The sequence below is a fragment of the Balaenoptera borealis genome (assembly GCF_965194805.1).
Source record: "Balaenoptera borealis genome assembly, chromosome: 6".
Taxonomy (NCBI): domain Eukaryota; kingdom Metazoa; phylum Chordata; class Mammalia; order Artiodactyla; family Balaenopteridae; genus Balaenoptera; species Balaenoptera borealis.
The window spans coordinates 26999627-27026558 of record NC_138863.1 but is presented as its reverse complement, the minus strand read 5'-3'; the positions used below and the strand labels follow the sequence as shown (position 1 = coordinate 27026558).

General features: G+C 35.5%; 1 protein-coding gene across 45 annotated transcripts in view; it reads left to right on the top strand.

Annotated features, from left to right (window-relative positions):
- The window catches only part of MAP2 (microtubule associated protein 2), a 277616-nt gene that overhangs the window by 186075 nt on the left and 64609 nt on the right, over positions 1-26932 (top strand). For all 45 annotated transcript variants that reach the window (XM_082396351.1, XM_082396311.1, XM_082396352.1 and 42 more), the window contains one exon: positions 15553-15837. In XM_082396351.1, the coding sequence (XP_082252477.1) occupies positions 15576-15837 (262 nt within the window). In that variant the 5' untranslated portion in view covers positions 15553-15575. The remainder of the gene's footprint in view (positions 1-15552; positions 15838-26932) is intronic.

Here is a 26932-nt window from a genome sequence, read left to right as displayed (position 1 = left end):
ATTGATTATCACATTATTGACCATCTATCTACTTTTCCTGTTTCTGATCATAACCTTCTGTAACCCTTTCAATGGCTCATTTTCTCATTCATCATTGGCTTCAAGTTTCTCAGTGATGTACCGTTAATAATGCTTAAATTTATCCTACACAGGCTGACAAGATGCTTCATCATCTGGACACTTGCTTCTCTGCAGCACATCCACTCTCCTATTTCTGGCATTCTGAAACATCCTTGATGTTTTCTAGCATGCTGCCAGTTCTCTTCTACCCCCATGTCTTAGTGTTGCTGATTTTGTGGTTAGAATTGTGCCCTCATCCACCATGAATGCCCTTGAAGACTGAAAGCACATTTTGCCATTATGAAGTCTCCCACAAATTTTTTTATTTCATAGGAACTTCCACAGAATCCCTGTATACCTCTATTAAAACACTTATCATATCGTCACTTAACTGCATGATGTCATGTTGATCTCTCTCAGTAGCTTCTTAAGACCAAAAGCTGAGTCTTGCTAGTACTTACATATCCTGAGCATCTAGAACCATGCCTGTGACATAATAGGTGTTTAATAAATATTGTTAAATTTCACCAGAAGAGAACATTTTCTAACCTCATATGTCTCTCTTCTACTGCTCATGATTAAGGCACTTGTGTCACTTTTTTTTCAGTTAGTTAAGAATGAGTGAGGCAGTCTCTTTCTTATTTACAAATTATTTCTGAAAAGACTTATTTTTTCCTAAGAAATTTTGGTTTCCTTTACATTTGAGGTCTGTGGTTCCTCAAAGGAGATATATCTGTGCATCGTAATTTGCATTATCCTGACCTTACCAAGAAAATATTTATGTTTAACTGAAATGTCTGTTTCCCTTGGCCTCTACAATTAAAATGCCAGACATGGAATATAGTTTTAGTTTTAAAAACTAAACTATTCATTCTAATTTTTAAAAGATAAAACAAGGTAACAAAGATAAAATTAAATCTTGCTGCTTAGAAATTCTCAACCAAAATGCCTACTGGAAATATGGATCTCATGTGAAGCTAAATGACAATTGTTTATGGCCATTTTCTTGGAGTAACGCAGTTACCTTATTTCACTGAATTTCTTGATCCCATCCTGAGTTCACATTTTTTACATAGCTTAACGCTGACTTTCTAACCTAAATTTGGAGTACTTCCTCGCCTTGGTTTACCTCCTAGTTTAGTTAAAGTAAAAGATTTTGAAAAAATAAAAGAAGCAAATTCTTTTGGTCCCATACTTCAGTGGGTCAGGGTAGTGCTTTTTCCATCTATTTCTGTCCGACACTTTTCAATAGTCTCATCTAGTGTCAGGAGAACTGCCAAGTGGAAATGAGTGGTCTATTAGTACTTGGCTTGACCAAATGGAGACCCATGAGCCATGCTCTGCAAGTCCCATCACCCATGTCCTCTAATCTGATGCCACAGTCTGATATTTCTCTTTTATAATAGTACGTCACTTTTTTATAGGCTTCCAGAAATAATAAAAAAAAAATTTCTCATTGTAATGATCAATGTCTAAGGGTTTTGAGAAACCTTACTAAGTAGAACTTTTGTGAACTTTTCTTTGTTTTGAAAAAAAACCCTATTGTATTGAAACAATAGGTTCTAATACAATAGGTTCTAAGCATTTAAAAAGAAGACAATGTAGAAATAATCCATATGCTTGCTTCTTGCTGAGAAGCCAATTCTTAATCTATAGATTTACTTGTGGTACCCAAGTTCTTCAGCATGGAATTGAAAAGAATTTCAAAAAACGTTTTAGAGATTAATGGTGGCAGAGACAGAAAGATTCTCCAGATTTGCCTATTTATTGCTTCTATAAGAACACTAAGGTGAATTCTTGGATGTATAGATTAGAAATCTAAAAATCAAAGAGTGCCAACCAAAAGCTCAGACACAACCTACCTGAATGAAGCAGGTTTACTGCTACTGTGTTCCTCTTGCCTCAGGTCATCTGCAATCCCAGGCAGACAAGGCACAGTCCACAGCAGCAACACCTCTAACCTGCCCAGAGGTTTATCATCAGCCTTATCTGTCCCCTTTTCTCCCCTTCTCCTACTGCCATTAAAAAAGCATAAAGTTCCTATCCTTTAACAATGCAATGGTTATAATGAAGTGTTAAAAACGTATTGGGTTTAGTAAAAAAAGTAAGCACGGCCCAAAGAATATATTTAAAAAATTAACGTGCTTCCTCAAAATTCTTGTGACTTTCGTAGAAATGTGTTTCATTTAAAAATTAATTTAGCATTTTTTACATTCCAAACCATGTTTTTATTTGCTCTTGGCCAGGTCCCATTTGCCTTAATTGCCTAAGATGGGTCTGTTTTTATATCAGAATGTTTTTATCTGTGAGCTTACCATATAATTTTGCCACATCAATGCCTATACATGCATTAAGACTTCTACATGTAAGATTGGAATATTTGTCTTCGTAGAAAAATTAATTATTGTGAATATTTCTTTACTTGAATATTTTTTTCAGCTCAGTTTTTAATCATCTCATAAACATAGTCTAATTACATATATTTCAGGCCTGGGGGATTTAGCAAATTTATGTCACATCATATCACTCCAGAAGGTTAGCAGAATACAAGTCGCAAGCCATAAAAGTTGAACTGATTTCTAGAATTCACTCCAGGGTACATAAAGATATGTCAGCTCAAAGAAATATCTCAAACAGTATATGAGGACTGACTGACCCACTTGGATCAGACATGAGTTGTGAGGGAATTCCAAATGATAAGGCTTCTGTGAGGTGTTTTTTTTGTTTTTTTTTTCGGCCCAACTCAGCTGATGGAGTGAACAAAGCTACTTTCAGCTTAACTCAGAATTCTCCTGAGTCACAATTACAGCCAGCAGATGCACTGTGCAACATGGCACACAGCCTGACCCAAATCCGAAAAGAAAGAAAATAGAAAAAAGTTGATCTGCTTTATATGACTCATACTTTACTTTTATATGACTCATATTTTACCTTTCCCTAGAAGAAAATTAGTATGTATTATAATTAACTAGATTTTGGACTCTCCCTGGATGCAGTAGTTTAGTATATTTAAAAATGGATGTTATACAAATATTTTGCATCTATCCATTTTTCTTTCTAAATATATATGACTTAGAAGGTCTATATTCATGTAGTACCTGTGATGGCCTCTATCATTGCATTAACTGTGTTATCTTGTAACATATATATTTCAAACACATCTGAGCTCTTCAGTATAGCGTGAGCTGTTTGTGGCCAGAATCCATAATTTAATCATCATTGTATTCCTAGTGCCTAATAGCTTGGTATGAAGCTGGTATTTAATAAATGTTTATTGAATGAGATTCTAGAAAGCACAATAAATAAATCGGTAATTGATGACAATCTGAAAGTTAAATGAAGGCTCAATACATGCTTTGTTAAAGCAATTTATAAATAGTGCCTCTTAAGGAAAAGTCCAGTTCTTTAGTCTGTTCAGGCTCTCTTTTTTTCTCAGCTTTCTCCATTTTCTTGCTTCAGTGTCTCATCAGATGAATCCAGATCTGACCGGGCTCATGTGTCTCTGTAAGCCACTATCACATTTCAAATAAAAACAAAATAAATAAAATTTTAAAAATGGTGTCTAGAAGAACCTCATGAGACTCACACTGAACAAAAACAAACCAAAAAAAACAAAAAACAAAAAGAATTCCATCTTACAGTGTTCATCAAAAATCAAGCAAAATATCCCCTAACACTGTGTAGTTTAATGGAAGAGCACTCTTCACAACATGGTATGTGACTGAACTTAAGAAATCTGAACTTGAGTTACAAACTGACCTCAAGAAAATAATAAAGTAAATGCCTATCAAAATAGTATAAAACATGATACTTCTCACAACAAACAGATCGGTAGTAAGGTTTGTAAATAGGTAGATGATAGATAGGTAGATAGATGGATAGGTAAAATAGAGAAACTCTAATTTATAAGCAAAAAGAAGACAGGTTTTATTTTAATTAATTAAGTTTTCGAACATGGAATCTAGCCTCTCATTTCAATCCTGATCTCATCACCAAGTCCAGGTCTATGTGCTCCTTTTCTAAAGTTGCTTTCTCTAAGAGTTGCTTCCATATTTAATCATGCATCCTTCCAATTCACTTTTAATACCATTGCTGGATCAATCATTCTAAAAAATAAACTTGATTATGTCACATCTTTTGTGGGTGCCCTCTGGCCTTCAGGAGAGTCTAAGTGTATGGCTTACTGTACCCCTTTATGATTCCACCCCTGCCTGCCTGTCAGCCTCCTTTCCCCATGTCCCACTTCACTTCTGGACCACAGTGAACAATCCTGTGCTCTACCCATATTCCTCATTCATTCGTGTAGTAAACGTGTTGTTGAGCTTACTCTGTGCGACACACTGTACTAGGTGCAGGTGATGAAGATATGAAACCCTCCCCCTCCAAGAGCCCACAGCTTCTTGAGGAAGACAGACAGAATAGGGAGGAACATCTAACATAGAGTGAAAACTGGAGTTAGGGATGCCAAAATAGTGCTCATTATGGTATCTTCCTGGAAGGTGTTGCCTCGCCCAAGTCAAAAATAGCATAGGATGTGGTCACCCAGACTCTTTCTTCCTAGAAAGCTTCCCCTCCTTTCTTTGGCTAACTCCTACTTGTCCTTTAAACTCAACTCGATGTTACCTCCTCCGGAAAGTATTGACTTCCCAGTGTGGTAAGAACTGCCTGTGTGCCTCCACAATTTCCTGTCCTTATCTGCGTCACAGCATGGACCACATGACCTTTTGTTGTTGGTTTGTCTGTGAGCTCCTTCAGCATAAGTGCTATATATTTTTTCTTGTATCCCCAGTGCATTCCCTATGATACATAGAGCCTTTCCATTAATGTTTGGGAGACACTTCTCAAACAATTAATAATTGGTTAATGAATTAAGATTTGTAACCTCAGTTGGAAGGCATTTTAGAAGTCATATAGGCCAACATCCCCTTGATTCTATAACGTTCGTGACAGGATGGGCATTCAACTTGTGCTTGAACACATCCACTGGCAAGGAGTGCGTTAAGTTCAAAGAAGTGCAGAAAACAAATGCGGCAACTGATTATCCTAGAAGTCCACATACACTTACTATATTTAGAACAAGATTTTAATCTGAACATGTTCAGAGGCAGAGCTTCAGTCGCATGGCTTGTGTTTGTGAAAGAGGAATTGTTCATCAAAAGATAAAGGGACTGAGCAGATCAGATAAAGTGGCAGAAAAGAGCATGAATGGCATCTTGTTTATAACTTCCCAGGACTTCATCCTTTCTTGTCTTAAATAGCTAAAAGCAGATCCTATTCATGGAAAACCATGAAGTATTTAGTTTTTAAATAAATCCTTTACTTCCAACTCTCCATCCTTTTTTTTTTTTCTTTTCATAATTCCTATTTTCTTCTCCAACTTTTTTTGTTTGTTTGTTTGTCTTTAATTCTAGCATCTTATTTTGTGATACATAGCACAGCCTCCAAGTTTACCTGGGTCATGACCCTGCTCCCACCTCCTGTAAAGAAATCTCTGAAGCATCTTGCCCTCGAGCACTGATTGCTGTTTTTAGGTTGTAGCCCCTTTAACACCCAACCAGTTCCCTATAAGGTGGTTCTCAGGTGTCTGGAACTAAAGGATCTTCATTTGATGGTGGTGCCAGTAAATACTTAGGACATACTTTTTTTTTTTGGAAAACCTGTAATTCTATAGAATAGGTCTTAGCTTTGTCTTACCCAAAGGAGATTTATTTTTACAGTGCTTTATTATGTGACACTGGACAAAGTCTGACAAATCTGGAGTCAGATTTCAAACTGGAAAAAGTTTAAAACAAAATTATTAATTGTCAAAATCCAAATTACAATTTCCCTCCTATGCTTTTTATCCTTTTTATTTATGCTTAAAGAAAATCGTATTAAAATTATTATGATTGAATTTCTCTTTATATGGTAAAAGAAAAGTATTGATATAAGGGTCAAAATTTATCCATTCAATAGTTCCCTTGCTTATGAAACTGACACTCAGGTTTTGTTCATGTCTAAGTTTGTACACTTAGACATGAAGTTTGTAATAGAAATCTATTACTTATTACACTATGTCTCCAGGTCCTTAGTGAAATATCATCAGTAGAGGCTAAAGCTTTAGAGCATTTAAATATTATTTATTTCTGATATGTATACTGTATTTATTAGTTCTCTTATATAATATGAAAAAGGGCCAGAAATAATATACAACCGTGAAGTACAGGTTGTATGCCATGGTCACATAAAGCTCCTTACCCAGTTTAATGTGACAGACTGTTATCAGTGGAATGGGTGTATGAAGTTAGTGTCCTTATTTGGACTGGATTCTCCTAGTTCCTACCCCATTCCACCAACTCACTCCTTGGCGAAAGAGCAAGCAATGGAATGGATATTAGTAGATTTGGCTTCTCATTCCAGATCTCCCTGGAAGTGTCTAACTTTGTCAAATAATTTTCTCTCTCTGGCCTCAGTTTTTCAATATGTGGCAAACCATACATTGAATCCTATTGCTAAAAATGTTCAAATAAAAGCTACAAAATAATAACAAATAATAGGTAACATTTGTTGAGCACTTCCAACTTGCCTGGAATTATGCTTTACTTGTATTACCTTATCTAATTCTATCAATAACATAGCACTGGCTTGTTGTATACTCTGTGTCCATTATCATCAGAAATAATGATGCACTCAACAACTCTCTTGATGTGAATTGTTTATTAGTCATGGTGTGTGGTGAAGAATGAATCATCCCTATCGGTATTTTACAGTCAGCCTGAAAAGAGCAGAAAAGACATGAAACAAATATCTGGATTTTCAAATTTTCATGTCATCAAGAACTTTTCCTCAGTTTTGTATAGAGACAAAGAGAAAATACGTAGGGTTGTAATTTGTTAGTCAACAGCTATTTAAGCTTAGAACTCCTCAGCATTTGTTAGGAAAGATACAGATTCTGCATAAATTTCTTATATTGTTAGGGACCAAAACAAAAGTTTCTGTTTTGTAGTACTGATATGGATAGTTAGTAGTATAAAGCATAATTGCGCCTACATGGAAAAGGGAAACAATATTCATATGCTTAATTGTATTATATAACTTGTTGTATTCTTTTGTTCATCCTTGGATACGTATCAGTACAAAATTAGAATCACAGTGTTTTTATTGAACTGGCACATTACATGATGACAGGGCAGAACATATCACAGAAAACATTCTAGAATTGCTAATGCCAAGTGCATTATAAAAATGGAGACATGCTTATCTAGCACACAGTGTATTTTTCCTTTAGATTTTCCAAGCTTTCACTGTTTCTCCTTTTGCCAATTTTTGGGAGTATTTAATGTTGCCTGGTAATAACTATAATCAGTGACTCTTTCTGTGCTTTGTGATCTTTCTAATGTTGTAATCCAAAGAAAAACAGTGAGGTTTGTGGTTTTATGGGAATCCCAAGAGAAAAAAGTTCTTCTTGACTAAATGACATTTTCGGCACACATCTCAACTATCTAGATATTAAATCCTTCAGTTACTCCTTTGAGGGCTTTGCTAGTTCAGAATATCACATATTCACACCATGCCTATCACCCCACATCCATCTCCAAAGTGATCTAACAGATAAAGAAGATTATAACTGGATTTGAGGTATTTTAGGCAAAGTGTATTTTTGTCCTAAACCGTTACTGAGTGCCAAGAAGTATCTAAAATAAATATTCTAAAGACATCTTGAAGGTGTTGTTAAACTGACCAAGGACTAGTCACTGTTTTTACAGTGTGCAGTAGGTTTTTTACCACAGAAAGTGGGTAACTTTAAACATGCTTCTGAGACATTTCTGCTTCCCTCAAGTAGGATTAGACACAACAAAGAACTGGCGTGTTCCCAGGAAGCTGACTGAAAGCAGTGATTGGACTCCATCCCATCATCATAAATGTCCTGGACTAAGGCAATGAAAGATTCAGCTTCTATTTTTGAGAATGACTGCCTGACCTATCAAGATAATTGCCTTAACCCCTTACTCCTGTTATTCTACAGGGATATTTCATGTGTGCATTTCTATCACTCCCCGTTCTTTCCTGAGGTCCTGTGCAGCAGGCTTGCCTGAAAGCAGCAGTCTTCCAACTTCAGTGTTTCAGAGTCATCTGTTAAACCTGTTAAAATACCAATTTACAAACCCTATACACAGAAATTCTCATTTATTGGATGGATGTTGGAGGTGATTGGCTGAAGACACTTTAAGTTACATTGGAATGGATGATCCCCAAAGAGCGTTTTAGTTTCATGTTTTAAAGCCTTTTTCTGAGAGGGATGAAACGGTTTATCTTAAAGATATTTCTGAACCTGTATGTTGCATGGTCACTACTATGTGTGCTAGGTCATATTCAGGTCTAGAAGTTTGTTCTACTTAGCATTATTTTTCATATGCTCTCAGTGGAGTTAGAACTTGAGTCTCACTTCTTCTACCATGCCTGAAAATTAGGTTTCAAAACCATTCTTCTCTCACTGATTGAGCTAATGTTGGCCAAATATCTATAGCTGACAGAACCTTTTTCCCTGTGTTTATCTGGATGTATTAATTAATTCAATATTCAACAAATGTTTGAAGCCCAGCTTATGACTAAATGGCCCTTTGGTAGGTTTGAATATTACTGTCATGGTTTGCTTGTGTGCATCTTACTTTTACATAACCCTTTTCATACTTTGAAGGAAAAATATGAAAAGCTCCAACTAAGTAGGCAGAAAATTAGAGAATGGTTTCTTTTAGTAAAAATGTATCTCTGATTTGCATTCTTAGTCCTGGATTTGCCCTGAGGAATGAAATGCATTGGTAGCCCAGACAGCAGAGCTGTCAGGGACATTTTCTTCTGAGTGTTTCTGTTTAGTTCTTATTTCTTCTCTTTATAGTGGAGGAAATGTGACAGATGTACCTTATTTTATTTTATTTCTTTGTATCTGCAAGCCCTTGGGACATATATGCTCAGGAACTACTGTTTGGTTCACTTAAATAAATACATTCACCACTTGCTTTAAAGAACAGAAACTACAGGAACTATCAAAGCATATCAAATTTTTTTTAATGTACAATATGCAGGCAGTTCAATGACAGATCAAGGTCCAGATGAAAATGCTTCTCTTTTTAAACTAGCCTTTAAACACATTAAGTTTTAATGTACACATATGGTTTTGTAACCTTTAGGGAGAACCAACAAAACTGTATTATTTGGCCACCTTCAAAGTAATAAATACTTTGTCATTCTAAAGTTATCATTCACTTATTAGCAACATTTGCTTGGATGGTAATTAAAAGAGTATTCTAGGGAAAATGGATAAAGGAAACTTTTTTAAAAAGCCAAGTAATGTTATTTTTTCTAAGAAATTATATTTTTATTAGAATTTAACTTATAACCTGTCTGAAAGATCTAGAATATTAAGCGAAGTTTTATAAAACATGTTGTATGAAAAAGATCGATGTCTGTTTTGTATTTTATTCACTTTATATACATGAAGGATAATATCAGAGCTATTGTGTGCTAAATAATATTATGTAATTTGCTCAAAAGAATGATACCCTAAAATAAAATGTCAGAAGGCAACAGATACAGTTATTATTTATTTATAATATATATCCTGCCTGACTTGAGGAAAGATCTGATAAGTTTTACAATTAAATTATATATAAATTATATTTATATATAATTTATTTCTATAAACAGACAGTACCGAAGACTTAGAATGAGGTAAATACTGCAGTTAAGCATTAAAAGAGTTCCTGGTAATTAAGGGGAAATGTGGGAACAGATATATTACCTGACTAAGAAATATCAGAAATCAGCAAAATACACATTATCTCATCTTATTTCTAAATTCTAATATAAATTAACTTATTGGATGTATCCTTATGCAAGGAACAATCATATCACAAAAGACTGTTTTCAAGAGTGATTTGGAGGCAGACTTTTAGGTTGCTTGTGGGCAAATCCAAATTTTTTCTTACACACACAAAAATATGAATTTATTTAAGTATCTGGACAGGTACTCAAGTAAAGTCCCAGAGTTTTGAACCATGGAACATTATAGTCTTAGGCCTGGAAAATTTTTAAAGCAGATGCATTTAAATACAAGTGACTCTCAATATAGTAGAAATCTAATTATTGATGTTGTAGTCAATATTCTAGAAATCTAAGTAATAGCAGTACTGATTGACAGACCTACCCGTAAGCTACAAAACGGGTCTCCAAGAACGTACATTAATTATCATATAAGATAAACGTTTTCTATTAAGTAATTGAAAATTAGAATATGTCTATCCCAAACCATGAATTGAGTTTTGCCATCATAGCCTTGTTGTATGTTGAGCTGGATATTTCCTTTTTTTTTTTTTTCCTGTTCTTTCTTTTGCTCTTTGTTGTTGTTCCTTCCACTCTTTTATTTGCTTTTTCTCTCTCTCTCAGTATTTCTTAATTAGAATTATCTAAGGACCTTGGCTAATTGTTAGGCTCCTGATCCATAGAATTAAAAACCTTCTAATCAACATGCGGGAAGGTACTTATTTTTACTCTGCAACAGTAAACATGTATGCATTAAATCTACCTAAAAACAAAACTGATGAATTTTACATATATTAAATAGACAAGAAATTAGTTTGTATACCGTTTCAACTTAGAAATTACTCTGTAGAAAGACTGTTTTCATTCAGGTTATAGCAGTTTTATTATCATGATATAAGAGGATACAGGTTGAATCTTCAGCAAGTTAGAAATCTGATCAATGCCATGTCATAATGTCTGGCTCATGTCATTGTAATCAAAGGATAATGACAGGTTGCCAAACACTAAAGAACCTTATATTTTTTCATAATTATCCATCAGTGATATGAATCAGAGTATAGCCATGATTAGTGGGTTCAACAGCTGGCATGAAAAAAAACCTGCATGCTCTTGCCAAGGAGCACTAGATCGAGAGAGCCAGGTCTAAGGCTTATTAAGGGAAAAACTGGAAGAACTGGAATTTTAAAAGCTGGGATTTTGATGAAAGAAGAAATGTCTGTCCTTAGAGAACTTTCAAATATCAAAAGGAAATTGTTTAATAACAAATGGTGGCAAAGATTGAAGCTCACCACTCAAGTCTATAACTAACATTTGTGGTGGCACAAGACCTCCTCTTAGCTTTTTTTTCCAACTGTATATCTTAATTGGGAAGAAGACTGGGGCCCTGTTTTATGTAGCATAATAGCCATGACATGATAGAGTCCAGTGAAATATCTCATTCTCAAATCAAACAAATAGAAATTTGAACTTCTTGGATTTCTTTTTAAAAGTCCATATTACAGGTATCTGTATCCTCATTCATATTGGCATTTGTGTTTAGCCCTAACAGCTAAGATTCCATTGCAACTTATTATGAATTGTAGGTCAATGTCTTGGACTTAGTACCTTTTTTTTAAAACTCAGGAAGTTCCTTGCTCACTTTATCAAGCTAGGCTTTTGGGAGGAGGAGAAGGAGAAGAGTGTAGGTAGCTTCTCAGTTTGCTTTATCCATCCAGAAGATTGTATGGCGGATGCCCAGCTGTTCAGCAGTTAGGAGCAAGAGGATATGTGGTCTTTTGCAATATGGAGAGAGGAGTCTTTTCCATTACACAGTAGGAATGGGATGTTACAATTCCTGGTACCTCACAAGTTTTCTTTAATAGATTTGGAGAGAATTTGCCTTTATCTCAGTTTTCTTATCTTCTTTAATTCCACAAGCACAATTTTCAGAGAGATTCAGGTAAAAGTAATATTATACATCAGGAAGAAGAAATTAAAGGAAGCTGTGATCACTTTTAACTATGTTTTAACACCATTTTGAAGAGTAGAGATAATCTGTGACCCCAAAACACTGATTGGGAGTTTAAGTGAAATTTACCATGAATGGGTGGTATTTTAATAATACCATGTTGTGATTGTAAGTGAGGGAAGCTAAATAGTGTCTCCTCTGTTTCCAGCTGCTTTTCAGTAAAACCTAAGGAAATCTTTCCAAATCATATTTTCTGTCAAAGTAGTTTTGTCAGAGCAATGCCAGTTCTAGCTTGAAATCTCCTAAGATGATTGTCACTTAATAGAGAGTTAGACTATGTACATTTCAAAAGCCCAACAAATTAGAAAGTGATATCTGACTGATCTGTATACATTTTAAGGAGTATTATCTGAATAGTCTTCTCAGGAAGCCAGATGATGCATTTTAGATAATAAATTCACTTTATTTGTGCCTCTGATAGTAAGTGAAATCAGTGTAGCCAGCCTGCCCTTTCTTCTTCCAACATTAGTTTTTATTGATTACTTAAAAAGAAAGAATTAAAAACTCTAACGTATTGAACACTAAGGAATTCACTTTTTGAATGCCTGGTCTCTTGAAAACAAATTATCATAACATTTTTAAATGGATGATTGCCAAGTAACACACTGCTCATTTCCATGTTGGATTTTTAGGTTCAAAATGAAGATTTTTAGTCACTGAAAAATCTTTTCCAGATAGCCCTAGGGGAAGAATTGCCAATTTTAGCTGGGAGTTATGGGTGCTCATATTATTTTATTTCCTTTGAATATCTATGGCTAGAACACCCAGAGTTAAACATGGGCTAAAGTGCAAACCTAAGTATATTCCAAATCCTTTTGGAGATGTTAATAAACATGGCATCAGATGAAGGTTCTATAGCCAATTGCTTGAGATGCTTTGCACACCACTGACCTTCCCTGAGATTCCCATGTGCAGTAGAATAGCAAAAGCTCTCAGAAAGCTTGTGTTATACATGCCCATGTATCTCAGCATCTCTCAAGCTTATTTGAGCACTTTACCGCTGGTGATCTTCCTTGCCGAAACACATAATCAAAGACTATTCATGAAAAAATGTCAGACAAATTTCAATAGAGGGGCATCTATAATTTACCTGACGAGTATTTCTCAAGGTCATCAAAAACAAGGAAAGTCTGAGAACCTCTCATAGCCAAGAAGAACCTGAAGAGACAGGAAAACTAAATGTAGTGTAAAATCCTGGATGGGGGTTCTAGAAGCAAAAGAGGACATTAGGAAAAAACTAAGATAATCTAAATAAACTACAGACTTTAGTTAATAATAATGCATCAGTATTGTTTCATTAATTATAACAAATGTATCATACTAATGCAAGATATTAATAACAGAAAATTGCATGCAGGGGATACATAGGAAATCTCTGTACTATCTGCTCAATTTTTCTGTAAATCTAAAACTGTTCTAAAAATATAAATTTTTTTAAAAACAGTATTAGCCAGGCATGTACTTTTTTGTGGGAAACTTTTTCTATTTACAGGTGTTCACTCTGCACAAAAAATATTTTGGACCATATAAGAATATGGAAATTTTATTTAAGCTGTTCTGGTAAAGGAAAAGTAAAGAAATCAAGGCATGTAAAGATAAGGATGCTGAGACAACAGTCTCGCTAGCAATAAACTATTGTGATCAAAGTCATGCTTTGAATGTAAATAATTTATTCAGCCCATTAGATATATGAAGATGCCGAAACAAGATTATGTTTCTCAGAAGAAACATAATCTTCAGACTCCCAATTTAGGTCCTTTGATAGTTGACTAGAAGACCATGGCAGAGTGGAGTCTAGAACACTGCAGACCTGTCTTTATAAAAGACGTAGCTAAGTTTTCAGATGTACATATGGAGTGGTTAGTTCTGGGACACATTCCTCCCATCAGGCTCTCATGTCCCAGACACTTGCCATGTCTGTCTTGGAACGTTCATTCAGTTCTCTGTGATATCTGGGAGCAGATTTGCAAGTAACTCTTTATTATTGGACTTACCAAGTTTTCAGGCTCTTCTTCCTATGCCAGCAATTCCAGAAAAACTACTGAAAATATTTTATATGTAATGACTGGTGGTATGATGACTGTTAGTATAATTATAATAATAATAACAAAGGTAGTAACTACTATTTATTGAGCTTGCCAGGGACTTGTGCTGAGCCCTTTATTTTATTCTGTTCAAACTTCGCAGCAAACCAAAACGAGGCATCCTTGTCCTCATTTGGCATATGAGGAAACTCTTCCGTGCGTACAGTTCTTTGTACATCATCAGTGCTGTGGGGATGCTCTTTGGTTTATTCACAAGCCCTTCAATCAATGTTTTAAAAGTTAAACTTCTTATCTCCTATTTAAATATGCTCTTAGAGACAATAAACAGAATCCTTATGGGAGGCAATTGCTGGGGTTAGGGGTGTGTTATCATCAAATTAGTTTAAATGAATTGACTCATCTAGTTCTTCCTGGTATGAACAGAAAATTAGAATAGGGACCTGAGAATAGATTGAAATTCAGTAAAAAACAGACAGATCCTTACTAGGAATCTGATAGGAAGCTTACTTTCTTTACAGCTTAATTTATTTGTGATGTCTCTAAACAGAGCTTGGTAGCCAAAAGTAGATTTGTTTTAATACAGTTTTTGTTTCCTTGTTTGGAGGGTTTTGCTTGAGTTACTGTTTTTGAAAGAAAGGAAAATGTTCTTAGTTTCCATCAGAGACTCTCACTGTCTATGTCATCATGAGTGTGGGGACAATAGACCATCAACAAAGCTACATTGCTGGCAACAGCTTTTCAAAACTGAGTGATTTATCACCTCTCATCAACTACATCTCTTAGTGGCATCGGCATATAAATGAAGGCCTTGCGGTATCTGCCGTTTGCTAAACACGTACAGAACACCTACTCCACGACTTATTCAAACTTTACTATAATTTACGGCCGCCTAATATATGTTAGTGGTTTAACTTAATTGACTTAATTGTGAAATAAAACTGTAAGTTATGACATAGGCCTGATATTATAATTTTTATTCTCTATGTAAGATTTATACTGAGAAAAATTCATTCCCTTTTAATCTATACATAGGGCTTAGAAAAGTTTGCTGAAAAATTGTCAAAACTATCTTTCTCTTAATACACAGTATCCAGAGAAACATATCTACCTCTGGTTTGAATTGATCATCTTTGAAACTGAAAGGGCTAATATATTGGCCATTGTCTTTTCTAGGTTTCGCAGAGAGTTGTGGTTTAAAAGAGTATTTGGGATAATTTTCCATAATCCAGCATTTCCCCGCAGCCATTCTTTTCCCCACTGTTTTCTATCCAGTTTTGTCACCCTACAGATTTTCCCTGTACTAAAGAATTCCTTTACTGTACAATGTCACATGTCAATGAAAGTTAGCTCAGATATGTCCTTAAATGCCAAGCACTAGTTTAAAAAAAAAAAAAAAAAAGAGTATATGTAAACTGATGGTGATCTTATATTAAAAGAATAGATATTCCAGAAAAGATCTGTATAAACCAAGGTGTTAACAATAGCTACCTCTTGATATTAAAAGTGGGTTGTCGAATATGTTTTTTGACCGTAGCTAACTAGTGAGTTTGCTATAAATTTTCCCTATCTTAGTACTACTAATATCAGATAAGCTTTCTCCAAAGTCATGGCTGCCATTTTTCCTCTTCCAATCAATCACAGGAGAAGTCACAGGACGTTGAAGAATGGCAGATGATCGGAAAGATGAAGCAAAGGCGCCTCACTGGACCTCAGCTCAACTAACAGAGGCATCTGCCCACCCACATCCACCTGAGATCAAGGATCAAGGTGGGGCAGGGGAAGGACTTGTCAGAAGCGCCAATGGATTCCCGTACAGGGAGGATGAAGAGGGCGCCTTTGGAGAACATGGGTCACAGGGCACCTACTCAAATACCAAAGAGAATGGGATCAATGGAGAGCTGACCTCAGCTGACAGAGAAACAGCAGGTAACTAACGGCTCTTCTGTCACCAGGGCTTGCTTTGTGCTTTGAAGTCTGTTTAGGCTGAAAGTGAATTAATTTACAGCACTGATCTTCTTTCACTAGTGCTAGGACTGAAATTCCAGTCAGTCAGGGGAAATAGACACCAAAAGGAGAGAAAAATCATGGGAACTAGCCTGACATTTCCCCCAAATTAGTTGTATGCTCAATCTCATCTCTCTATTTAGTTTTTACCACTTTAATTTTAGTAGACAAATGGCTTGATGTATGCATGTTTTGCTAGTAACTGTCAGCATTGTAAATTACTGAAAGAAAACTTCACAAATAGTTTCTTATTGATACTCTTGAATGATACTGGACTTAAATCAATTAACTGATAAGAAGCATATTTACTTTTTAGAGCAGAAAGGAATGTAGAGTCTATCTCCCAGCCTTTAAAAAATAAAAGAGAAAAGGCAAAGAAAACAAACACACACATACATACACAGGAACCATTTAATACTTCCTCAGATAGCTTTTTAAGAACTAATATACAGATGCTTAAAGGAGAACATAATATAATTTAATCTTAAGTACTTCCTTTCAAAGTGTAATTTCTACCAATAGTCCTCTTTACTATTGATGATCTGTCATTAATGGCTTAGAGAAACACTAGCCTGCCCTATAATATTCTACACCATTATTTCCCTTTTTTCCGTAATTCAGAATTTAATGCATTTGAACACAGCAACTTGCTGACATGCTACTCCAAAGAGAGTAAGTAAACTATTAGTAAGAAAGGCTATACCCCCTTCAAAATCATCCCTTACTTATTCAAAGATTGGTTTTCTACACTCAATTAGTTAGCAACACGTGCACTGTACACTCAGTTCAAAAAATATATTTAAATTTTAATGGGCAAGTATGAAAGGCATTTCAAATATAGTATGATTTTTTTTTTTAATCCAGTCATTCAACAAACTACTATTGGGCATTTTCTACGTACAAGCTGTGCCAGGGCGTGTGCAAGGAATGGACTCTGAACTTCACAGAGCAGATGATCTAGTAGCAGACATTAGACATGTGTGTACAATTAATTCAGATGCAGAACACAGTGTGTTAAGTGCCAAATAAGCAATATAGGAAGACAAAGCTAAAGAGGGATTGTTTCCAAACAAAATTCCCAGATTGTGCACAGAAGCATCTTGAGGTGCCACAGCAAAGGCACAAGAGTATGGCAGAGTGTTCTAAATACTCAGAAGAAACACTGTGATACTCAATGGCTTTCAAATACTACATGAACTATTAGTTCAAGATAGTTCCATTTCACTATTAGATCACACCACATTCCTTTTCAAGATGCCCTGTCTTTGTGAAGCTGGATTTTGGCAGTTGCTGTGATAAAAAACAAATACCCTGCAGAGATGTATGTGGAATGGAAAAAGAGGGTGGCAGTGTCCAATCTAATTCAAAGATTTGAAAAGCTGTGCAGTGCCCTATAGACACAAATGTCCCATTAGTAAGAAATTGTGGTTAAGAATGAAATAAAAATATTATTTTTACTTTTCATGGTTACAGGAGGATTGAAAGAGATAGTAGAGTATATAAAATGAATGACTCAAGAAATAGTCTGTTAATTACCATTATTATTATTATGATTATCAGTGGTGGTAGTTGTATCTATATGGACAACAGGGCATTCTGGGTCTAGGAATATTCTTCTACAGCTGAGTGTAATTCAACTTGAAGAGGGTGGGACTTGGGTGTCAGGAGCACTAACTGGGAAACTTTTGAAGGGATTGAGGCATGAAGAGTTGAGGACATGTTAGAACAAAATGGTTGTGGGAAGGAAGGAGATAACGTGAGACCAAGATTTTTCTCATCATCGTCCCCTGCAGCACGTGACATTATACCTCGAGGACTCAGTAAATGTGTGTTGAGTGAGTGGTTGAATGAATGATGCAAAAAGAAGAAAGTCCTTTTCAAATTAATGGTGAAAACTATTGGAAAGTCTTATTTTGTCTCTTGAACTCTCCCTAGCTGACTCTCACTGACTATTATGGAGGCTTATTACATACTCAAGTAAAAAATCACTGTAGCATGCTTGGTCAAGCAGTAGAGAACCAACATCATTCACTATTTCATTTTTTCAATGGTCTTAGTTAAGTATTTAGGAGAATCAGAAAAATCTATTTGCCAGGTCAGTGTGTCCTTGCCAGCTTCTTTGAGAAAATAATATAAATGAAAAAGAGACTAACAGATGTTTCTTTAAATTGGGTGTTCAGGACAATCCAGAGATAATTTTGAATTCAGCTTAATATATATCAAATGAATATTACATTACCTTTGGGAGACTAATTATGTAAGTTTTATATGTATATTCAAAGTGACAAAGGTTGTGTAAACAGCCTGCTCTAGGTTACCGGAGTGATATTTCAATCCAAATTATGATGTGATTTTAAATCAATGTCCCTCCAGGAAGAACAGGCCAAGTATTGAATCCATCAATTATCCACATGTGGAAAGCAGTAGGAGAGGGAAAAGTGTAAAATATTATCTTCTCAAACCTACAGAGGATTTCCCAGTGATAAGTTAATGTGCAATTAAATTTCTCTCCAAACTTTAGCTTAATAAAAGAATAAATTATATTATTGATGGTTTATATATAACTGTTTCACAAATCACAAACAAAAATTATCCCCAGTAAAAAGAAATGTTCTCAAATCTTAGATATGTTCTTTAAAAATGCTATCCTTTGATGATGGAGACCATTGATACGAGCTGGCATTATATCAATATTTTGAGGTGATTATTTGACCAGGCTGTATATTAGCCCACTCTTTTATCATTCCATATAATGTATTGGTATATTGCAATTTCCCTATAATGGATATTTCTCAGGACATTGTGAACATGAAACATTTCCCAGTGACATCCTCAGCTATATGCTATAGTGTCCAGACCATTCCTGGTTGAAGCCGAAGATCTTTCTTCTGCTTTCCTTCTTTGCTGTAGCCTTCTCTTCATTCTTAGAAATAAATCTTTTCCTCAACATTGTTTATTTTTATTTATCTCTATAAACAAGATCACATAACAAATGAATTGTAATCATCAGTTCCCCCTCCTTCTTCCTTCCTTTATCAGAGTGGGCTTACTTCACCCAAAGGTCTACCTCATTGTCTCTCATCCACCCTTTTCAATGTGCACCTTCATTTCTGGGACATAATAACTTTTAATTTTTAAAGGTGCAAGGCCATATAGTCAGCTTATCTTTGATCTTATGCCCTGAGGTGGTGGGGGAGGCAGCAGGAGGGTAGGAGTTGCACAGGAAAAGCTGGAAGGAAATTATACTTTACATTATATTTCTTTACAGCTTACCCTTCTAGATTTTTGTCTCTTTCCTTCCAATTTAAAGCTAATCCATAGAAAGGTAGATAGTATTAAATGCTCACCTATTACTTTAAGAATTTTTCTTACATTTGCTTATTGACGTGTCCTTTTTAGAAGCCATGCCACAGAAGCCTAACAAAAGAAGTGAGAAAACATTGAGAATCAGGCCATGTAGTAAAGTTATTATTATTGGTAAGTGAATAAAACATGTGACTAAAGCAGTCATTTTTAAATTGTTTTCCCTACATGAATAATAGGAGTAAAGTCTTTTAATAAACCCTTCCTCTCTTTTCCACCTTATCTTCATTGAAGAAAGCAAGCAGAATGCATTTTGGTCCCTATAGAGTTTGAACTCTGAGTGAAAATTAGGAGGCTCATCTTTAAGCTTCTTATTCGTGGGTGGGGCCCAAACTCATATGAGAATTCATATCATGATAACATCAACAACTTCTGCAGGATGTTAGCTTGTAAGATGACCTTTCACACTCCTCCTCTTTATGGGTTTAGCGACCCATCCAAGATCACATGGCTACAGCCAACATGCAGGTCTCCTGCTTTATAGGGGAGTGCTCTTTCCACTGCCCCACGCAGCCTGATTCAGGGCCGCACGCCCAGCTGCGGCTGTTACCAGTCATAGGCAGAGAAGGCAATTCTTCTTCCATTGCAGAACGGTCACACCTATGTACCTTGAAGCATGACAGAAAATGAGACCTTTATTCCCAGTTTTCAGCGTGAATGGAGAAAGAAAGGAGGCAATTCTGAGAAGTTTACAGATACCAAAACTTTGAAGTATTTAAAATCATGCTTTCGTGATTTTTGACTGTTTTAAGGTACAATGCTTTGAATACTAGTAAAAACACCAGTCACAGTATAAAGTGCCTTCGTGATCATCAAAAGCCAGCATCAGGTATCTCTTTGAGTAAATTTAAAGATTAAAGGGCATTCCTTCAGTAACTGCCCCTTGATTTCCCAGGGCTGCTGTGTTTCCCCAACATTTCCCGGGATTCTTTCCAGGTCTACTCCCTGTCAAAGCAGTGAGATCTGTAAAAGCTCTTCTGGGTTATCCATGGTCAGTTTTTCTAGAGCTTTCCAATGGAGATGTGCCTTCTAAAGCCTGGGCTGCCCGTTCACATCTGCATAACTCAAGCAGCCAAGTCATGGACATACTCGGATATCTAAGTTTATTGTTGCTGAAATTATAAATTTAAGCTTGAAAATGCACAGTGGAGAAAAATGTTGTCATCACTCACAAGCAAAAATCTGAATATACCTTTAAACTTCTCTCTTTCCCTTTTCGATCTTGGAAAATTCTGCCTTTTCTTACCTCCCCATTCTCCCCTCCTCCATCCCCAGATTTGAGAGTTACTGGTAGGAGTCACCATCCCATTCAAACTGTGGCATATGGTATATAATATATATTAATGTAGGCAGAGCGAAATAGTACAGGACCATTTCTCCTGTGAAACGACTGAAGCCATCCGCAAGACCCCTAAGGCAGATAAACAAGCTGGCCTAACAATACAAGAGGTTGCAGATTTTCCTTTCCTTGTTGCCATGCCAACCACTCATTGCTCTGGCTGCCATTTCCCTGAGCTCCACAGAGAGGAGCGTGCCGAGCAGTTATTTAGCATTCAGGGCGGATCTGCAGAAAAGCACACGGCCTCGCTGCGAAGTGTCTGGGCCTGGCGGCGCCGATGGATGAGGACAGAGAATGGGGATCTTTTCAGTGTTTTCCTTCGAAAGGTTAGGCATCGGGGGCTAGAAAGAGTGAGAAAGACAAGGATTGATAGAAAAGGCATGAGGTTTGTATTTGTCACGTTTGCTTTGTCCTATGCGGTCTCTATACTATTTGAAGGCAGGTTTGGAGAATTGGCTTCAATCATATGTGACTTGTCTTGTTGGTAAATAGAAGGATCTGAACCTAACTGGGGGGGCTAGCTTGCGGGGACATTGTAATAAAGAACTGCCTCTCTTAATCTAGGTAAGGTATGAGCTTCTTTATAGCATGTATTGCTAACTAGAGCTTATAATGTTTTACAAATTAGAAGAAAAGACAGGTACCAGATACAGTTGTTTATTTAAATGTGCAGTTAGAGGGTAGTTCTTCCTATATAAAATTACCTTATATCTTTCTTTGCTCTTCAGCCGAAGTCTTAGTGTAGAATGTGATTGTCTTAAGCTGGTAATTATGAATCAAAATTTAAGGAAAACTTGGTTTCTCTAGACTCCTTTTAACTAAACCCAATGACGCAACAAATAAAACATGATTTTATTCCTTGGAATTTTAATTGCCTACAAACACTTAGAGTTGTGAAAAGCAAGGCTCGATGTAACACAATATAATATGATATTTTAAAATTAAGATTAATTTGCATACGCATTTACTCCCATGTATGGTCCTCCAGAAAATTCCTCCCATGCACTTGTGGAAATCATTCTCTTTTCCTTATTGTCTTGTTTGGTGTTAAATGTCAGAACCACGTCACAAACACTTAAAAAAAAGCTATTTTATCATTTTGTTTGGTCCACTGACACTTTGAAAAATTGTTTTGAATTTGAATCTTAATCAATGCAACAGATTTGAGCTAAGAATAATTCAGAACTACTTGTAAAAATTATTGTCTCTCTTGTTTCTAGATGTAAATATAATTTAATACCATTGTAGTTTTTACTTGAGCCTTTCTCCTAATCCTGTATTTTTCAAGACCTTATCAAATTTTCTCCTAATTTGCTGTCATGGTGGGTCATCATATTTTTCTTTTAATATATTCCAATTATTTGAGGCTTTTAAAATCTCCGCTAAGAGAAGATCTCTAAGCAGTTCATAATATCTTTTTTATTTGTAGTGAGTAGATGACAGTAATCAGCCATGGAAACAAGTTTTTCTTGATTCATTTTTCAACCCTCTAAGCCCGTGTTTTGGTTAGGATTATGCACAGCCTTTATCTGTCCCTTGTTCAATTTCTAAGCATTCTCTCCTCACAAAAGAGGAAAGACAAAAAAAAAAAAAAAAAGATGAGAAAAACTTTAATACTAATTTGGAACAAATAAATTTCCCTAATATCTGGGGAATATATTCATCATCAATCAATAATGCGTTTTTTGAAAAGTATGATGTATATGTAAATTGATTATATTGCTTGTATATACCTGAGAAAAATATCTGTCTCTGTATACCAAATACCCCCTTGAGGGTTGGCTTCAGGTTTGATTTTATTGCTGTTGGGAGGTTAGTAGGCCGGGGAGTACCTAACAGTCATCACACCTCCCTCCTTTCTCCCCAAGCTACTTGAGATGAACTGACTTTCTGCTTCAGTATATCAAGCCCTCTTGCTCCCTCACACTTCACTGCACCTTAGCAAGTTACGTAAGACACTGCTTTGACTGTCTGGGGAGCCTGGAAATTCATACCAGGAGCAGATGAACAGAACAACTAGTGCTGCATTGCAGACCTGGTGGTTTAAGCATGATCTGACTTGGCATCATGAGTCCCCGGGGGAAAAGGACACTGAACCGCTCCCTGCCCTCTCACTGTGTTACTCACCTCACAGAATGAGTCACCGTTCAACAACACTCAGAGAAAATACAGTTCTAAAACCAGCCAAGCTGATAAGCAGAGAAAGAGGAAAGCATATGTCCTAGGCTCTCATGGCAACTTTTAACAAATATGCAAATGGTAGGTGGTTATTAGAACACAGAAATGAGAGTTAAATATCCACTTTTACAGTTGATTTCAGCAAAACTCAAACTTCAGAAGATATTAGGCAAAATGGATACCAAGGGAGGAATCAAGGTTCAGAGAAAAATCATGTATAATAGAGATGATTCAGCCTCAGCAGCCTGAAAATTAGACTCAATATTTTCAGTCCAGATTTTGTGTTTGGAAACATAGGTCAAAGCGGTGCTGGGAGCTGAGCACCTCTGATTCTTGCATAAGTGACTCTAGCATGAATGGTCAGTGCTTTGATTGAACTAACAATCTTCTCTTTTGCAAACAAAGATAATTTGCCCAAGCAATCTGTTATGGTTTCATTCGTGTGCAGCATCGTGAAACAGGTGATGGAAAAATATTTTGAAAGGGTACATATAACAGAAGAGATTATCAGAAGTCCATGATCAAAGATCCATAGCTGATTCATTTTATTCTCTCAAATGCATCTCTTCTTTTCTCAAACACCCCCATGTACCATGTTTATATCTTGCTAATAATAGCATTGATCGTATCAAAACATTTTACTGAGGTTACTTGTTACTTGTTTTAATCCCCATCACTAGGTTCTAAGTGTTTTGAGGTAGAAGCTGTGCTTCATTCATCTTCATGTTCCTTCTGGTATATAATGCAATGCTTATGTTCCATAGTAGGTGCTAATAAACATTTTTTGAAGTGAGATAAAGAAAGAGAGCGTTAGTATCCATGTTCGGTTTTGAGAATGGAAATCACATCAACAAAATGGGGCTACAAAAATTACACCACAGTGTAAGCAATACCTTTGTGGGAAAGATGATGTTAGAAAGGAATACTGGAACTAAAGAGGCAGATGGAGAAACAATGAGAGGAGGCTAGATTCAAAGTAAAGACTATAGAACTTGATTAGGACAATCAAGTAGGAACTCTGAAATATGGTTATAAAGGGAATGTCATGGAGGGATATAGCAGAAGACTTGATATGTTCTGATATGTTCTGAAAATAGGAGTGAAGGTTTGAAGCAAAGAAAGAAAATATATCTTTGACTTAAGATAGCAGTAAGACATTTGATTAGAAATACTGTCTTGATGATGAAAACAGCTGAACTGGGAAGAATATGAAAAAACAGGATAAATGACCTTTCTAAGAGACATCAATAATAGCTAAGAAGTATACAGATATTGAACAATTTTTCTTGTTCATTCCTGCAAAATTGAGCCTCATGTAATAGAGTTGGCCTCGATAGAAAATGATACTGAAATATCCTGCAAACAAAACTCTAAAATGCACGTCTTTGTTGATCCTATCCTCTGGCTGTAAGGTAAGGATTGCCTCACTGCTATAGATCAGGAGGTCACATAAATTTCATTTCTGACAAATGGACAAACTGAATCTTAAAGTAAATTGATGTTCTAAATCATAGACTTAATTATACTTCTGTAAAGGAATATACCAGTATCGTCTTGGAGAGATGTTACATATCCTGCTTTTGAAGGTTAACCTGAATAAAATATCACCAATGTTCTTTTTTACTCTACTTCATCTGTGAGTCTATAAAATTATTTGAAAATGATAAGTTCTTAGCTAATAAACAGCATTTCCCTATTGAATAACAGGGATATTTATTCACTAACTTTAGGGAAAATGTTTCAATTAGATATACTTCTCTAGTTTCGTTATTTTAAAAAATGATAAAAGCTGTTCATAATCGATAATTTTCTTTTCTTTTTGACATATTAAAATAAAAGATGCTCCCATTTACATTTTCTAATTCTAATTATTAATTTTTTCAATATTTAAAGGACTTTCTTTTTCTCCAAGGAGGAAAATAATAAAATGACAAGAAAAACAACTACTATTACTTTTATAAGCAATTTTTGAAATGAATCAATTCATTGGATACTTTTTCTCCTTGTTGCATTTTGCATGTTACTATTCTTTATCTTAAAGCCAAATTATATTTTTCTCTCTCTTTAAAAATTATCTATTGGATGTTTTTCTCATCAGCTTGAAAAACCAAGGTTTGTGACTAATGCACTGAAAAGATTGGAATAAACCTACTCCCCTGAGAGCTTTACCAGAATTGCCTTTTCTCAAAAAAAATTGCACTAATTTGGCCTAAGTCACAAAGCATGTAAGATAGTTCCTCCAGGCCAGTTCTCACCCAATTCTTACGTCTTGATCGTAGGAAAAAAAGAAACAGAGAAATGGGTTTGAAGCAAATACAGATGCCACTTTCAAAAGTCACATTTTAGGAGAGGAAGTTCATTCAATCAGGATAACAGTGATTTCTGACCTCGTGAAAATATCTGCTCTCTGACCTAAGAAAAATTTAGTACTTGAAATGCTTTTGGACCACAGTGAACTTGCACATATGATCTGAATGCTGTATTGAAAACACTGCTCAAGGACTTGGCTGTTTTGGTGACACACACTTCCTTTCTAGTTGGATTTCACTGTTTATGAGTGAATTGAAGCTACCCTAGCTGATAGTTTAGCGTCTTAGGACTGGAATCACCAGAGAAAGTTGATTTATTTTTTTTAAATGAAGGAATAAAAACCTCCCAAATTATGTTTAACTTTTTTAAAGTAAATTTTAAAATAATGAGCATTTCTTCACTTCTAACTAGAAATGCTTGAGTCTCCTATGCTCAAATAATGGTGTTTCAACTCTCCCTTATGTTCTCTGATACAAATGGGTGTGAAAAAAACTACAAATACAAAATGCCTTTCTTCGTTAGTTCTGTGGAAAATGTTAGAAAGTATTTTTAATATCTATTTGATTAAAATGTCAAGGTGTTTCTTTTATTTTTTTCTATAAAATTTTAACTATAATGCTTCAATTAATATAATGATTGCATTAAAACTGCACTTCTCTTCCCATAGCTTTTGATCACCTTGTTACTGTCAGACCAAGTCAACCCTGCTTCTGCATTTCATGTTGCATTTCAGAATTATCCAAGAAAAAAAAGAGCAGAAACCACAAAGTTCCCTGGTTTCATAAGAGTTCTTACTTATACAACAAACTTCTCTTTAGGAAATCAGACCCAAATACAAGCTCAAATAAAACATTTTTGAAGGGTGGAGGACCTCTAAAAGTTGGGAAGGAGTGACTGATAATGTAGCAGGGGAATGAAAATGAATCAGAGAAACCAAGCTATTTTTGGTCATATTCTTAGAACCAAAACTTGGTCAGCCTCTCCATAATCAGGGCTATTGTATATGAAATATTGAAATTGTAATTTCATTTTGAAAAAATACAAGTCCTGATTTAGAAATTTTTTTTATATGTCAGGAAGAAAATAATAGATATTTTCATAGAAAATTGAATTTTTATTGCCATATTTTACTAAGAAAAATTCAGGACCTTTTTAGGGAACTTGAATTTTCATATCATCAGGAAGCCCCTTATAACTCTTCCCTAGGACTGTGTTTTCTATGCCAAATGAAGCTCTGTGTTTTTTGACTTTGCATAGTGTATGATTACAGTAGCATCTGCCAATCCGAAGCTAAATTATGAAGTAAATAGAACTTGCCTTGAGCACCTTTCCATTTGCTTCCTGAATCCTATTTCTTCATTTTCTTCAGGTTGTCAGCAGTCACCTGCAGATACCACACATGCCCAGGATCCCACTCTCAATGCCATTTGCAAAGTACAGTTGCCTTGCCCCATGTTAGGCTACCTACCTAGCTATCATTACATTCTTGCATTTTTCTCAACACTGCCACTCCATCAAAATTGATCTACCTTTCTCTTTCTGCTGCATTCCTACAGTAGAACAACCAGAGCTATTGCCGTAGTGAGTTACAATTTTACGCTTCCTAGATATCATTTGCTTTCTGATATAAAGCGTTAGTGTCTTCAAATAAAGAATGAATATTTTGACAGTTTTAAATGTGATATATCACCCTTGGCACCCACAATTGGCAAGTATTTCTAGAGGTGTGATTGGTAACAATGAGACCCACTACACTGAGAAGAGGTATAGACTGAAATAAGTAAACAGCATTGAAGCAGAATCATCAATGTAAAATTTTATTTCAAC